Source organism: Hippocampus zosterae, unplaced genomic scaffold, assembly GCF_025434085.1.
Source record: "Hippocampus zosterae strain Florida unplaced genomic scaffold, ASM2543408v3 HiC_scaffold_348, whole genome shotgun sequence".
In the NCBI taxonomy this organism is placed as follows: domain Eukaryota; kingdom Metazoa; phylum Chordata; class Actinopteri; order Syngnathiformes; family Syngnathidae; genus Hippocampus; species Hippocampus zosterae.
In genome coordinates, this window is record NW_026262894.1 from 1 (window position 1) to 15,977 (window position 15,977).

The window sequence follows — 15,977 nt, forward strand, 5'->3', positions numbered from 1 at the left end:
TCGACAGCCGCGGACATGTGCCTGCTCACTGCGGCCGCACTCTGCCATCCTGTCTTCCGGCGGGTTATCATGGTCCACCGGTTCGAGTGCCCTGTGTTCAATGAGAAGTTCGGCCTGCGCAGGACCCAGGTCTGGCTGAACTCGAACCGGCTGCTGCGAGAGCCAGGTTTCGAGGGAGTGAAAACCGGCAACACGCCTGCAGCAGGGCCATGCTTCGCAGGCTACTTCCGGGGGGAGCGGGAGCTGGTATCGGTGGTGCTGAACGCGAGCAGCTGCAAGGCGCGGTTTCGAGAGACCCAGCGGCTGGTGCAGCTGGGGATTGATTAAGATGCTCAATGAACGGGTGACGGGGCGGGTCGTCCTCAACGTGTACGACTACTCGGGGGTGAACTGCTGCCTGGATCCGCTGGGGCTGGGGCTGTACCACTCGGGGGTGGAAATCGAGTGGCGTGGTGACCAGTGACGACGAGTACATGTTCTGCGTGCAGGAGGAGGAGGAGGGGCTGTGCGCCATCGTGCCCCTGAGCGTGTCCATGCCCATCCGCCGTCAGCTGGACATGGGGCCCATCTCCATGCCCCGCGCGGAGTTCACGAGGGTGCTCAGGGAAATGGGCAAAGAGTTCCCAGTCCGCGATTACAACCTGTTCAACAACAACTGCAACCACTTCTGCCGCAGCTTCGTGAAGCGCCTCACCTCTCGCGAGGTGCCCGGCTACTTGACGCGCGCCACTGAGCTGTGCGGCTGCCTCAACTGGTGCCTCCCCGCCAACCTCACCAACGGCCAATGGGCCCTCGAGCAGCAGCTCAAGGACCGCAGGGATTACCAGGAGTTCACTGACGAGGCGTGAATCTTATTATGAACGGGGTCAGGCGCCGCATCTTTGCTAACCCCCCTGCCCGCAAACCCCTCTTCCCGCCGGCTCGCGCGCTGTCCGCAGCCGTGCGCAGTCCCGCTCCACGCTCACCCCCCCAGATGGCCCTTAGCTGTCCACTGGGTGACTTCCGAACTAAGCAATAAGAAATAAGGAGCCTCGAGGAAGAGCTGGGGCAGGCCCGGGAGCGGATCTCGAGAAAGGAGCAGCAGCTGGCTGAACTGGAGAGGGAGTTGGCCGTGCTGCGGCAGCTGGCCTCGGGAGGGCTGGAGCAGGCCCTGAGCCCCTTCCGGCTGTGAGTACTATCAGGCAATGCGAGAGTCATTGACCGAAATCTGGTCTTTGCGGAGGGTCGACATCACGCTCAGCTTGCGGGTGTGCTCGACCTGCTGGCGCGACCGCTGCTGCTGCTGCCGCCCCTCCATGTCCCTCCTCTTCTTTATGAACTTCTTCAGCAGCTGCTCCAGCTGCCCCTCCTTCTCCTTCAGCAGCAGCGCCTTCTGGGTTGCCAGCTTTTTCCCCAGAGCCTGCTTCTCGAGCTCGAGCTTCTTGCAGAATTCCTCGAATTTGATCCGCTGCCGGTGCAGGAAGTCGGCCCTCCACTTGTCCTCCTCTTTGAGGGCGAGTTCTTCCAGCTGGGCCCCCACGTGCTCGGCCTCGATGTACTGCCGGTTATGCTTCAGACTCTCGAAATGCTTTTTGCTCGTCAGGTAGGCACGAGAGTACTTGACGGCCGGGCACTCCGCTCGGTCCAAGGCCTATTTGATGCCCTCCAGACGGCCTTTTTGGTTGCTTTACAGCTGGTTCTCCTGGTCCATCGCTCTTGCCTCCTGCTCCTGCAGCCGGCTCTCCCAGTGCTCGTTGAAACTCTGCAGTTCCTGCTCGTTCTGCGCGTCCAGCTGACTCTGCGCCTACGTGAAAGCTTGCTCAAGCTCCTCGCCGCGCAGCCTGCAGATACGGCGATCAAGTGCGCGGATGTCTTGCATGAGCGAATGCGCCTCCTGGAAGCGAGCCTGCCGCATGCAGGATGCCTCTCGGCCGACCAGCTCCTCCTTCTGGGCGAGCAGGTCCTGCATATCCGTAGAGAGTGGCTCCTTGCGGCTTGACTTCTGGGCGGACCTTGACCTGGCGTGACTCATCGTTATAATAGATCGCTCACCTGTCAGGCAGAGCAGGCTGCTTGACGAACAGCCCCTTCATGCCCTGCGCGGCCTTCAGGCCCACCGCTCCCCCCACCACCACTGCTGCTGCCCATAGGCTCGCGCTCCCAGCCCACTCCTCCCGCTCGAAGTAGGTCGCCCCGTGGTCACCCGCCAGGGTCAGTCCGTAAATCACTGCACTTATCTGGTCAGCATTGCACCGTGAGTAGCAGCAGCATCCACGAGGGCACCCAGCCGCCTCGGGCGCTGTAGGCACGAGCAGGTAACTTTCCCAGGGCCATGTCAATGGTGTTCTGCTTGTGGTGGTCGTAGAAGTTGCCCAGTACGTAGCGCTTGACAGAGTTGACCCCGTCGCCCACTGCCCCTGCGATAGTGCGCTTGCCCAGCCTGGTGAAGTCCGTCTTGAGGGCCGGCGTGCCAGAGTACTCGATGCTCATGGCGTCTGCATTGCAAGTCCATGCGTTTCTGAAGGTCTCTTCCAGTCCGTAGCCCAGACCCTCGAACGCAGCCCATTGCGTGGCTGGTTTATGGATGAGCCCTGAGTCCGACAGCATCCGGAGGAGCAGGCGCCTACCGATCACGCTCTGGACGACGTTGGTGCGGTCGAGGCAGTCCATGCAGTTGGTCCGTACCACGCCCTTCTGGTAGTTGATGCGCCTGACCATCCGCATCTTGTCGATCTCTGCGCTAAAGAAGCCGTAGTCAGCAAGTTATGGAGCCAGCTGCTCGAGCAGCCCACTGAGCCGTTCGTACTGCATGTTGCGGCACTCGTGATGGAAGTCGAACCAGACCAGTCTCGAGGAGTCACCCTTTTTGGCCTTACCGTGCAAAACCTCAAACTTCTGCCCCAGACTGCGCTGGGTGGTCGAGCCTTTGAAGTCGATAAGATTGACCATGGCGAGGCGGTGGTACATGGTAATCTGGTCGCTTAGGTGCTTAGCCATAAGCTTGGCGTTGACCTCGTCGTCAAGCTGTATGACCGCCTTTGGAGACCACTTCAAGTCGGGCTTCTGGGCCCATTTGAATGGCATGGACCCACGAGTCTGGACGAAGGAGTAGTAGAGGTTGTCCTGGACGAGGTGCAGCAGCTGCTCGGTCTCGACAGTGTTGGAGCAGTTGCCGTCCAGGTCGCAGCCCCTGCTGATGAAGCGCATGCCCTGCCGCTGCTTGTCCCTCCGCGAAATCAGCACCAGCTCGACAGACTTACCCCCCAGCAGGTCGTACTTGATGTTGTTGATGTACCCCGAGATGAACCCCACCACCCAGGTGCGCGCCCCCTTGCCCAGCCGGATCAGGTCCTCCACCCAGCATTGGTTCCACCAGAACCGGCTCTCCTTCCGGTCCACCTTCAGCCCCTGGTCCGCGAACCGCTACAGCGACTGAGTCAGGTCGTAGTGGAACGAGTAGTAGAAGTGGCGGCTGCCCAGCAGCTGCAGCAGCGCGGCTGCGTGGGCTCTGTCCTAGGGCTCGAGCTGCCCGGGCTGTCCGTCCGGCTTGACCGGAAACAGCTCGACCTTCTCGATCTGGTAGATCTTGCTCTCGCAGATGAGTCCGATGATGAGGCTCTTGGTCACTGCCGCCACGTACAGCCCCTTGACCAGCCGGATCACCCCATAAACCGCCTGGATTTCGTGCCGGCTAGCAGCCATGGGGTGGGCGGGCTCGAGGCAGGCACGTCCCTGGAAATCAAAGGCGACTGCCTCGGAGTACTTGCTGTCGAAGAGGGCCAGTCGGTCAGGAAAGTAGAGGATGGCGCGGCGTCGTTCTGACAGCAGCGCAGAGTCGACCATAAATAAAGAATGAACGAAGAGGACGAGTTCCAGGTCAGGAGCATCCGGTCCTAGGAGCTGCTGGGCAGCACCCTCGTCAGAAATGTCTTTGCCAAGCTATCCAAGTGGGTCACCTCCCGCTCCATCACCATCGAGTCCTTCTGGGACTCTGCCGCCTTCGACGTGCCTCTTTCCGAGCTCGAGCGGCTGTTCACACGTGTGGGCTTTGAGATCACCCAGGAGGAGCACCGTGAGCTGCGGAGTCTGTTCAAGGGCTCGACCGTGCTGAATATCCGTACGCTACACGGGCTGATGGACGACTGGCGAGAGAACCCGTCCTTGCTGGACGAGTTCAAAAAGAAGAAGACCAGCAGCATGATCCGCAAGCAGCAGCGGGCCATACGCCCAGCCAGTTCTGCGCCCGCCCCTGGCCGGCGCCATACGCCCGCGACCGAAAATAAGGGGCGGCGGCTGGCGGAGAACTCTGTGGCGCACCTGCGGGAGTACCGAGAGAAGGAGCAGCAATAGAAGCGGCTGCAGTCTCTGCAGATAAAGCAGGGCCAGAACGAGTACGAGAACGAGATGCTGATCAAGATGGGCGAGGCGAACGAGATGTTCAAGGAGCTGGGAGAGAAGGTCACCTTCCGCGCCTACAAGAACGCGCGGGGGGACCTGGTTGTGCGCGAGTTCAACCTGGACGAGTTCCGCAGCGAGAAGAACCTGGGGGAGTTCAAGCGGTGCTACAACATGATCAAGAAGCGGCACTCCAGCGTCAAGGAGGTCAAGCGATGGGAGGTGCTCAGTGTCAGCAAGCGCACTCACCCCGGCCTCAACGTCACCGACTTCGCCTACAACCCCGCCGACGTCATCCCCAAAAAGAAGATCAAGAAGCACAAGCGCCAGGAGGAACTGCGCCGCGTCCTCAACGATACCACCAAGCTCACCGAGGTCCTCAAGGAGCAGCTCGAGGTCCTCAAGCGCAAGGGCATCTCCCAGAAACTCTGAAGTCACAATCGAATAGCCGCGCTCCAGCTCGGCACGTAGATCCGTCGCCGCCCCTCCTGAGGCTCCTTTTGACGCCCCTCCGACTGCATTCGCCGCCGGGAACTCACGAAGTACTCCAGTGGTTCGTTGGCGATTATGTTCCTGCTGATCTAGTCACGCCGTTACCTTTTTTACCGGCTCGTATACCTCTTTCCGTGATGGCTCGGCCTTCTCTCGAGCCAGTGCGTCCAGAGAGTCCGGGAAGCCAGCTTTGGGCTTGTATTCGGGGTTGACCTGCCGAGGCGGGGCATGGTCCAAAAATGAGAAGGGGTCTTTTGCAATGTTTCTAGGAGGTGGGCTTTCCAGAAACGAATAGTAGTCCTTCTGCGCTGGCTTCGGCGACGGTCGTTACTATAACTAGGGTCTGCTACTTGATGGCTATTTGAGGGATGGCTCTGTGGCAGGCGTGGGGGCAGATTAGTCTTTGCTGGGCTTGCGGGGTGTCTCGCGTTACAGAGCTGGAATTATTTCGGAGCGGTGGAGAGGCTCGTCGGCGAGGGGCCGGAGGATCTGTCGCTGGCGGTGGCGGAGGCGGGGTCTTGCGCCAGGAATATCGCTGGTCCTGAGGCTGGAGTCCATGACGAGATAAATAATTTTATGGGTGCCGATCAAGTATCTGCTGCAAGATTCAAGCGCGACCAGTGCTCGAACGTGGGGTCGGCTGCCAACTACCAAATCCTGCAAAATAATGTTGACAACAACTAGTTTCAGGAATACACTCTCAACTTCTACAACGCGGATGAGCTCAAGAAGCACATGAACCAGTTTCGACTGCGGGCCGAGCCTATGGAAAATGTTGTCCGGCTGATCGAGGCCCGGCCCGAAGGCGGGCCGCTGTGTGGGGACATCACTACTCTAAAGGTGGTCACCGAGCGCATCCCGATTCTGCTGAGCGATCTAAAGGGCCTCAACGAAGAAAGTGCCTTTCGGATGCTGGAGGACAGTCTGCAAGGATTCGAAGCCATCACCGCCCGGTTCAAAGTCAACTTCGTGGTCCATCCCCAAATGATCGGCCTCAACAAAGCCAACGAGGTCCGGGTGTGGCTCAACAAGGATTTCTCGATGAGCGAGCCGGACGTCATCCGCACTGACAGCCGCACCCACAGCCTCATCGAGTCCATCTACTCTTCCATCGAGTCGGTCATTGAAGGTGGGGCCTTTCCACCCTACTTCACGGAGCTTAGAGATCGCCAGTCTCGGCCGTTCACCTTCGCGGACGCCCGGCGGTTCATCTCGGACTTCAACCAACGGCACGGCGAACTAAAGGAACGACACTTAGGCCTGCGCTCAGCCACGGCCCTGCCGATGCCGGTCCGCCCCTCCAAGCCTTCGTTCTGAATCATGATTACATTCATCTGCGAGCGTAGACATTTAGCATCCAGGTGTCCACCGAGTCTACCCTCGGCTGGGTGATCAGGTCCTTGTGCTGCTTCTGATAGCGCTATACTCGGTAGTCCCTGTGCCGCAGCCGCCTTAGCGTCACCTTCTGCTAGCACGACAGCTGCAGGGACGGCAGCTTGACCCGCTCGTAGCGCTCGCTCTCGCTTTTGCGCCGGGCCATCAAACTGCCGCTTTCTGCCTTTTCAGGTGATCGGGAAGGCGGCCAGTCTCCATTTTGTTCACTGTCTCTTCTAAACTCTTACCATAGCTCAGGGATGTGGATCACTGCCTTGGCAAACACGAACCGGTCGAACCACACGGCCTGCCCCTCGGACTTGGCAACTCCCCGCATCACCCACCCCCGGGCCACCTTTCGATTGGCAGTCTGAACTTCACCCGCCAGCACGAAATAGATCCCTTCGAGGGGCCTGCCTCTAACCAGGCTACAGGGAGCCATTTTGATGGCCAGAAGAGGATACCTCTTGAGCAGTCTAAGGCTGCCTCTTGCCTCATCGATAGGGAACGGCGGGTCGGAGTGCACGGCCAGGATTAAGCAGGGCTATATTGTTTTGTAAGGCTAGAATACCAGTCTGCTCTCACCTAGACTCGTGTAGTCGTCGAGATTAGTGCTGCACTGCATCAGATGCTGCTTCTCGAGCTGGTCCTCTTCTCTGGCTTTCACTGGCGGCAGGTAGTTCTCTGCTTTGCCGAGCAGCACTGCGCCATACCACTTCCTGCCCTTTTTATCACTGTGGACCAGTTTGCCAGCCTCTAACATCTGTAACCGCGAACGCAACAGCACCGGCTGCCATTGCTACTCCGAGAAGTTGCTAAAGAAGGGGATGTCCGCGAGCAGCTGCCTGATGATGGCGAAGAGGACAGGCTTACGGTCAGTCTGCCTGAAGGCGAGCATGAGCCAGCGGACATCCTCCTTGCAGGCCAGCGACACAGTCTTCCGGGCCCAGCTAAAGTTCTCAGGTGCCGATTCCTGCCCCTTTATTAATCTCGGCTGCATAATGAAATAATCTGATTTCACTTAAACTATACGCTCATCGTCAGGATCTCGTTGCCGAGGCTGGCTGCCAGGCTGTTTCCCAGCACGTCCAGCCCGCACAGGTCGTGCTTCACGCTGATCGCCCTGCAGCTGAGGTACTCCCCGTTCGCGAAGGTCACTGCGATGACCCTCCGGTTGCCGCGATCGCTCATGAGCACGGTCTGGCCGCACCTGGTCAGCCCGAGCACGTACTTCAGGGGGGTGCTCTAGACTAGCTTGACGGCCATGGTCTTCTGATCACCGACGAAGATGAGCAGTTCATCAGACCCGTAGTTCGAAACCAGAATGGTTTTGGCATCGAGTGCGAGGACTGAGTAGGGGAATCGGATGCCTCTGTCCTCACCGAGGATCAGAGTGCGCCTCTTGCCTGCCAGCGAGTGCACCTTATTCCCGTTGTAGTCGCAGTACAGGATCTCGTCACCCCGCCCGCACAGCCCGTTACAATTATTTTCAAAGGGTGCCTCTTCTACGATAGTCACCTCTTTGCTGGCCGCATCCAGGCGGAATAGCCGCTTGTGCTTTGTGCAGCTTCCTGCGACCGACCCCGGCAGCCGGGCCAGGGCCTGTGGGACCACTGACTTGGATAGCTGAATGGCCGTCTTGTCATGCAAGAGAAACAGCCCGGAGCCTGTGCCGACCAGGTACTAGCTTTCGCTGATCTGAATCACTGCCTCGACCTTGGCCTTGAAATCAAACTTGCTGCAATCCTGGAGCGCAACCTGCTGGCCCGTGACAGGCCTTTCTCGGCAGCATTCCGGGAGGGCGGCTATCAGTCCCTGGATCTCAGCAAACTTCTGTGCGATGTTCCGTTCGACAGCCTCACAGCTAATGCTTTTGTTCAGCGAGTTGATCTGGACATACTTTTGGTGCACGTCCCTGAGGGCCAGCAGGCCGGCCTTTTGATCTGCGATGACCTGCCTCTTGCCGGCCATCAGCTTTTCGAGCAGTTCTCTGGCTTAGTTCTCCATGAAGTTCGCCTAAATTGCCTTTATTCCTTGCTCAAGAAACTGCTCGAGTTGTTTTATTAGGTCGACTGTCGATCTTTAGAGGATAGCCTTGACTCCCCGCAAAAATTTATTGTTGCTGACCAGCTTTTCGACTACTTTTTTGGGACTTTTGTCCAGAATCGCCAGGGATTCGCGATCGGTGCCAGGCTCGTCCTCGGCGCAGTAGATGCAGATGGCCCGCTGGGTGGCAAAATCGTAGTAGTAGCTGTCACCGTCTCTGCAGGCCTGGCACCTGCCATAGAAGACCTCCGAAAAAGGCCCCCTCATGTTTTAATCCTCAGCACTTAATCGCTGTACAAATTCATCCATTATTATAGAATCGATTATATAAATGTGCAAATACTCGTCAGGCTGCGGGTCGAGCTCGACCATGAACTGCAAGAGCTGCGGGGTGCAGATGTGCAAGCAGTGCCACCGCTCCCTCAAGACCGGCAACCCCACTCTCTCGGGCAACTCTGCCGCCTGCGGAGACTGCAAGAAGAATTACTGACTCTGATCAGTGCAATCATCCTTAAGTTGTCAAGGGAAGACACTTATGCTGTCGACCCTCAATTAATTTATGTAAAGATCGAAAAGGCCAAAGAAAGAGTTTAAGCCATACAAGCCCTGTAAGCAAGGCTTGCTTTGCAATAGGGTTGCTGAGGGCCAGTGTACTTTCCTACACTCTCCCGAAGAGATCCGGCTCATCGACCTGTTCTAAGAGGCCTACCGATTCACCTCTCTGGTGGTGACTTTGCCAGGCTTTGACAGCCCGCCTCTCATCCACAAGTTTCCAGGACTTCCGATATACCTCCAGGCGGACGGTGACATCCCTCCGTTCGCGGTTCTAGAGGGCTGCTTGGCCTAAAAGGTTCGGGATGGAAGATACTGCTACACTGTCAGAAATGTTATGGGCAGACTGGGCGAAATTGAACTGGAGGAGCAGGTGATAAGGGACAAAAGCTACTTCGAGGCCTACGCTGACCTGGAATAGGTCAAGGATAGGTTCCGCAGGGGACAAGTTCTGCGAGGCCTGTATTTTGTGAGGGATATGGCTCCCGCAATCCGGCAGGAGACCAAGCACCAGCTGGTCCACTTCGACCGCAGGAAAAGCAACCGAGGCCTGCACAACTAGACCGTGTACTACACCCCCGATGGAGAGATCATTTACAGTGAGCGCAAGAAGGTAAGGCTATCAGGGATTTTGGATGACCGGGGCAAGTTCCACCCCATGAAGGGAGAATACCCTGCCATGATTGTTCGTGTGGTCCAAGACGAAGGCCTGGCCAAGGAAATAACCAGGCTAGGCTTTCACAGCATGTTGGTCACACAGCCCATCCTGCCGACCTTCTTCCAGTCGGTGATGTTTGAGGCCAGGCTGCTGGACTGGCCCAACTACTACGACAGTCCAATCGTCGAGCTGCTGCGGAAGTACGGCCCTCTCAGCCTGGACACCTGCATCTAGGCCATCCTGTCAGACAACTACGTAGACCTCGAGAAGTTCAGTTCCGAGGCAACCCGCGAAGCCAAAAGGATCGCAGAGTCGTATGCGGACAGGCTGCTCGACGAATAGCCCTATCGGAGGGATCTGACCAAGCTGTTCACCTTTTCGATCGACAGCAGCAAGACCAGAGTGCTGGACGATGCGATTTCGATCGAGAGGATATCCGCGCGCCTGCACAAAGTGTACCTGCACATTGCCGATGCCGCGCTCTTCATCAAGCGCAAGAAGCTCGATCGCGAGGCCGAGGCCAAAGTATAGAACATCTACTTCGGCAGCCAGTTTTCCCCAGTCTACCCCCGAGTGGTGGGCGAAAAGCTGTCGCTCAAGACGAAAGACTGTCTCGCGATCACGCTCGAGTTTGTCACCGGCGAGGACTGGAGTGACTTGAAGCTGGACTCGATCAAGTTCTATTAAAGCATCATCAGCATCGACCGGAAGTTCAGCGAGGAGAGGTTCGACCATGAGGAGTCTGAACAGGAGGCTTTCCTGTACGTCAAGCAAGTTATCGACTCTTTGGACTCCAAAAACTCATTGGACTTCATCGGGCTGGTCAAGCACAGGGCCCATTTCTGCTTCGACTATGCCGTCTCGAGAATGGGCGAGTCGATCGCAAGCAAGAACGCTGAGATCAAGGAGCGCATCCGGCGAGAGCAAGAAATCAAGAGGCAAAAAAAGGAGCAGGCCAAGAAATAGTTGCGTGAGCGAATTCAGCTGCTGAAGGCCAAAAAGTAGAAGGGTAAAGAGAAGAAAGTCAAGAAGCCGAAGCGAAAGCCCAAGCTCGCGGCAGAAGGGGCTGAGCACGAGGGGAGTGACAGTTAGATGGTTGCAGAATCCGAGACAGTAGAGGAGGACCAATAGGAAACCACTGAAACCGAGGAACTCGAGAGCGAGGAGATGGTGGCGCTGCAGGAACTGTCCTTTCTGGAAAAGGAGGAACAGGAGGAGGAATAGCAATTTAAAGAACAGGAGAAGGAGATAGCAGAGGTAAAAGAAAGCAAGAAGAAAGAGTAAGCTGACAGCGACTCGTAAGAAGAGAGGTACTTGCTGGACCGGCTGGACAAGCACCGGCTTGACGAGCAGACTGCTAAAAGGGCGCTCAACTTTTTGACTAAGATCTTCGCCAAGGTCAAGAGGGAGTTGAACACTGAATCCCTTAGCACGATCATCCGGAGCTTTTCCTCCGCAGTCAAGTAGTTCAAGAATCAAGGGCGCATCCTCCTCGCCGAGTATTTTAACGTTGTCAAAATTAGCAACCGCAAATACTTCCCCTTCATGATCAAGAAGGATCAGAAGGGCAGAGGCAGGGACAGGGACAGGGACAGGGAAATGAGGGAGGAAAGTCGTGACTCGGGAGAATCTGCTCCGTAGAGAAATGAGAAAGAGAGTCGGGACGAAAGGCAGTCCCGGTAGCCTAGAAACTAAAGGAAAAAGGCAGGCAGAGAATAAAGAGGGCAAAAAAAGGGAAGATAAAAGGGAAAGGCAAGAGAAAAGACAAAAGAGACCGGCAAGGCGAAAGGAAGAGGCAGACGAGAAAAGAAAGACAGTCATAAACCAGATGAATCAGTTCCGGATGAGGATGAGGTGAAACACCCAGCGGTCGAATAAGAACAGCCAAACAAATTGCTTGAGCCTGAGTCTTAGGCTCCAAAGACAATCCCCGAGAAATAACATGATGATAAACCTTAGGCAGACTAATAAATACCGGAAGTGAAGGAGTAAAAATAGTCGGGTCACAACGAGTAAGTTTAATAATAACCATTGCAGCCACAGCCTGGCTAACCACAGACTGCTGAGTAACTCCGTCCTCAGGGAGAGCCGGTCGAGTCTTTAGCATAGTCACAGCCAGTCGGTCATTAACGAGAAGACTTGCCTGCCGAATAGATAGTTGGGCAAGCAGATGAACTGTCCTAAGCTGACATATAGGTTGCATAGAGGATAGACCAGCCTGCCTTTTCGAAAAAGAAAGACAAGAAGAAGAGGAAATCAATTTCGCCCGAGGAGGTACGCGAACTGCTTTTCGACCTCGCCGGTGAAGTTACAGATCTGTTGGAGAAGCAGTACCCGCGGCTGAAATAGCTGGTAAACGAGTACGACCAGCTGCCGGCCAACAAGAAGGTGGAGTGGACAAAGCCCCTGCGCGAGTACAGCTCGCTGGAGGGCCAGCGGATCGTGGTGCGACTGATCGATTTCTACCAGGACCTGGCGGCCACCCGCACCGGCAAGCAGCTGGCCAAGCTGCAGGACTAGAGCGATCTCATTATCAAAAAAATCAAACATCTCTACATCTACAACAAGGAAAAGGAGGCCAGCGAGGAAAAGGGGATCAGCAACAAGGAGGCCCTTAGGGAGATCGAGTACTATAAGTTCGCGTGGGGCATCCGCGAGGCCGTGGAGAGGAGGATGCTGGTGCTCTGCCCCTCGAGGGAGGTGCACCTGTGGGCCCCGCCCGGGCTGAAGGTCGACGTGGAGCGAGGTGGGCACGGGCTGACAGAATTTGAGGAGGTGACAGCGCGGGTGCGGGTGGCGAGCCTGGTGCCTCTGAGGCTGACGGCCACAGCAGAGCCCCTGAAGTGAGCCCAATATAATTATGTCAAACCTAAAGAAATAACTGGTGCAGCGCAGAAGCCACTCCCACCTGCGGGCCGACGACGAGACTGCCCGCCTCCGCAGGCAGAACGACGAGCTGCGCAGCGAGCTCAAGCGGGTCAACCAGACCCTCACCGACTCGGTCAACAAGCTGGGGGGAGCCAAGCGCTCCCTGCCAGAGATCAAGGACGAGACTCTGAAGAAGGAGCTGGAGAATATGGACCGGCAGAATCACCAGCTGCGGCGAGAAGTGCTTAAGCTCAAGGGGCAGATCCCTCAGTATAACTTCACTCGCATCGAGGAGCTCGAAAACATCGTCAAGGAGAAGGACCGGGAGCTCGAGCAGCGGGCCCGCGAAATCAAGACCCTCGAGAAGTAACGCCGGGAAATAGTCAAGAGCAACGACCCCGGGTTCGCTCTCGAGCGCAAGATCACCCAGCTCAACTAGGAGATCGACTTCCTCAAGAAGAAGCTGGCCGACGCCCGCAAAAAGGAGCTCGAGCAGGAGAAGTCCATCAAATTCCAGCAGGAGTTTCTGATCAAGCTCCAAGAAAAGGGCAGGACGCAGGACACTCCCCCGCAGGCCCGGCCCAAGGCCTGCGACTCCTGCGCGCGCACTGAGGAGGCCGCCGCCAAGCTGCGGGAGGAGGTGAAGGTACTAGAAGCCAACCGCGCCAGCATCGAGAAGCGGCAGGAGCGGGAGATCGACGCTCTCAAGGCCGTGATCGTAGGCAAGGAGAAGGCCATCAAGTAGCTCGAAGAGGAAAACCGCAATCGCTAGAAAGAATCGAACATCCTGCAGTCGCGCATGCGAGAGGCCAGCAACCGCAGGCGCATCAACGAGCGGATCGAGAAGGTGCCGTCTTTCGAACTGCCCAAGGACTGCCGGATGATCCTGAAGGGCAACTCCGGCAGCTTCACGAACACTTTCAACGACTTCGACACACTCGGCAGCGAGGAGTATCGACTGTAGCGGGTCAAGGTCGGGTTCCGCGAGGACCGCATACTCTGGATGCAGACCACCTACCGCGGCAATGACCTGGTCACCCGGCAGAACTTCAACCTCTCCGAGTCCACATAGGAAGAACAGTACAAGGAGCTGATCCTGGAATCTTCGGCCGTGGTGACGGGCATCCGCGGTTACTCGAACCGGCACGTGGAGTACCTGGAGTTCGAGACCAACCGGGGCGAGCGGCTCTGCGTGGGCAGTGACAAGAACCGCGCGAAGTGCAAGCCCTTCGAGTTCGAGATCCGGAAGAGCGAGTCGATCGCAGGCTTTTTGGGGGGTTTCACCGAGGAGCTGTCCTTCCTGGGGGTGGGGCTGCGGATGCGGCGGGTGAAGGGAGGGTGGTCACCCCGCATGGACCGCGAGGACAACCCCTCTCTAGTGTCCTAATCCTGAACCAATATCCAATGTAAAAGTCCGAGAAACTGTAGTTCAAGGCCGTGCTCGAGAAGACCCCCCTTTTCAGCCCGCCCTAAGGCGAACAGCATTCCATCTAATATCGCCAGGGAAAGTACTCAGCCGCCTTCAGGCTCGACTATCTGAAGGACGGGGAGGGCGCCAGCGAGTTCGTGCTGGACATGGGCCATCGGTCGGACCACCGAAACATCTATGCGGGGGTCAATGACCAGAACGTCGCCCTGGGAAGTGCGCTGATACAGAAGGGCAAAGATCGTTCGCTCGAAGGATACATTAACTTCAGCAGACACGGGCTAAGGCTGAAGCATGGCTGGCTTTACGCCGATATTGGCAGCAACCCCTCCTTCAAGCTCTTGCAGGTCATTAACCCCTTTGAGACCATGCTGCGGGCCAGCTACACCGTCCCCAGCAAGATGTTCACTTTCAGTGCTCAGCTGCATCTCCAAAACGTCACCACAGCCAAATTCATGACCCAGTTCAACAATGAACTCCTGACCGCCTTTGCGAGGGTCACCAGGCCGCTCGTGGACTGCGCTGACACCAGGCTTGATGTGGGAGGCCAGCACACCCACGGGAAGTGGATTCTGGCCGCGGGGGGCAGCAAAGAGGGACAGTCGGTTGATTGGATGGGTGCGTTGGGCCGGCTGACCCAGCTGGGCTGGGTGTACGGCAAGATCGGTCCAAAGCGGGTGGCCCTGCTGCACGAGTACCAATGGAATAGAGGCAAGTTCACCCTTGAGGTGGCCAAAGAGGAGAACGTCAGCATTAGCTACGCAATTCAGTTGAACATCTGATCATTCATGCTCAGCCAGCCAGCCCTCGCAAGTAGGACAGGCCTTGCCGAAGTTAGTTGCGGAAGCGGTAGGCCAGCACCACCACCACCAGCAGCAGCACCAGGCGCCAGCCCGCCCGGCCCTTCACCCGGCGGGGTGCGAAGGTAAAGGACGGTAGGGGTCCGCGGGTATAGGGGCCGGCCTTCAGAAGCGACAGGTAGAACTTGCCAGCCTCCTGCAGCATGTCCTTGCACTCCTCGTCGTGCTGAAGCTCGTGGTACCCGTTAGGGTAGGTCTTCAGCTCCTTGACTGGAGAGGCGATCACCTCAACAAACTTGCGGGAGTCTTCGATGTTGGTCACCGAGTCCTTTTCCCCGTGGAACACGAGCACGGGGTACCGGAAGGCGTGAGACCTGGCCAGGATGCCGGAGGCAGCGAGCAGCAAGGACCGTGCCATGCCCAGCCCCAGGAAAGGGATCATGAGCCTGTCCGAAAAGATCTTCTTGATGGCAGTGTTGCTCTTGGTAAGGGCGGTCGGGTTTATCAGCGAGTTTATCACCAGCTCCTCCAGCTCGTCCCCGATCAGCTCCAGGCATTTCAGCTTGCCCCAGCTCACCTGCTTCGCCAGAGGAATGCCGAGCAGCGGGCTGGTTAAAATCACCCCCGCCACTCGCAGCTCGGGGTTTCGCAGCAGGAAGGACACCGTGATCAAGCCTCCCATCGAGTGCGCGTACAGGAACAGTGGCAGCTTCTAGTCGGTCTGCTCGATCAGGCAGGCCAGGTCTCCCTCCATGTCTTACACCCGGCTGCAGCCCCTCGCCCCGCCCGACATGCCGAACCCGCGCAGGTCGATCAGATGCACGTCGAAGGACATCGCATTGAAATGCGCGGCGATCGCAGAGAACCGCTCGGCATACTCGCCCAGCCCGTGGAGTATGCAGAGCGAGGCCTTGGGACTGGGACAGGCCAGGCGGTAGTAGGCCAGTCTGATCTGCGTAGTCCTGGAGTTTACATAGCGCTGCTCGAACTGAACTTACTTTTCCATTATAAATGACCTCATCAAAGCTATCGGTGCAGGGCCTAAAGGAACGCACCGGCCTGCAGGTCCCGCCCCATGTCTCTTACTGTGTAGCTGTCCTTTCCCGAGTCCTGTACGCTGCCCTCCAGATGGCGCTGCAGCAGCTCCTTCTATGCGGGGCTGAGGGGACTGGTCATTCCGATAACCCCCTCAAGGACCTCCTGCATCATGCGCACATAATCTTGGGGGGCGAGGGTGCCGTCCCCGTCCTGGTCAAAATGGTCGAACAGTTCCCTCAGGGTGTCATCATCCTCCTCCCAGTCCTGCGCCTGCACAGGACAGCCAGGGCAGCCAGAATAAGCATTATTATAAAATGGATGATCTGCCGTTGAAGGGCATCGAGAACAG

General features: G+C 57.3%; 1 protein-coding gene across 1 annotated transcript; it reads left to right on the forward strand.

Annotated features, from left to right (window-relative positions):
- The first annotated feature begins 328 nt into the window (after positions 1-328).
- LOC127594980 (deubiquitinase DESI2-like) lies at positions 329-848 on the forward strand. Its single transcript, XM_052056699.1, has 2 exons — positions 329-433; positions 489-848. Exons 1-2 carry the CDS (start codon positions 329-331, stop codon positions 846-848), a joined length of 465 nt encoding a protein of 154 aa, XP_051912659.1.
- Positions 849-15,977: the final 15,129 nt, after the last annotated feature.

Coding starts and splice junctions, on each gene's coding strand:
- LOC127594980 (XM_052056699.1), top strand. CDS start 329: ATGCTCAATGAACGGGTGACGGGGCGGGTCGTCCTCAACGTGTACGAC. Junction 434..488: donor TGGGGCTGTACCACTCGGGG/GTGGAAATCGAG, acceptor TTCTGCGTGCAG/GAGGAGGAGGAGGGGCTGTG.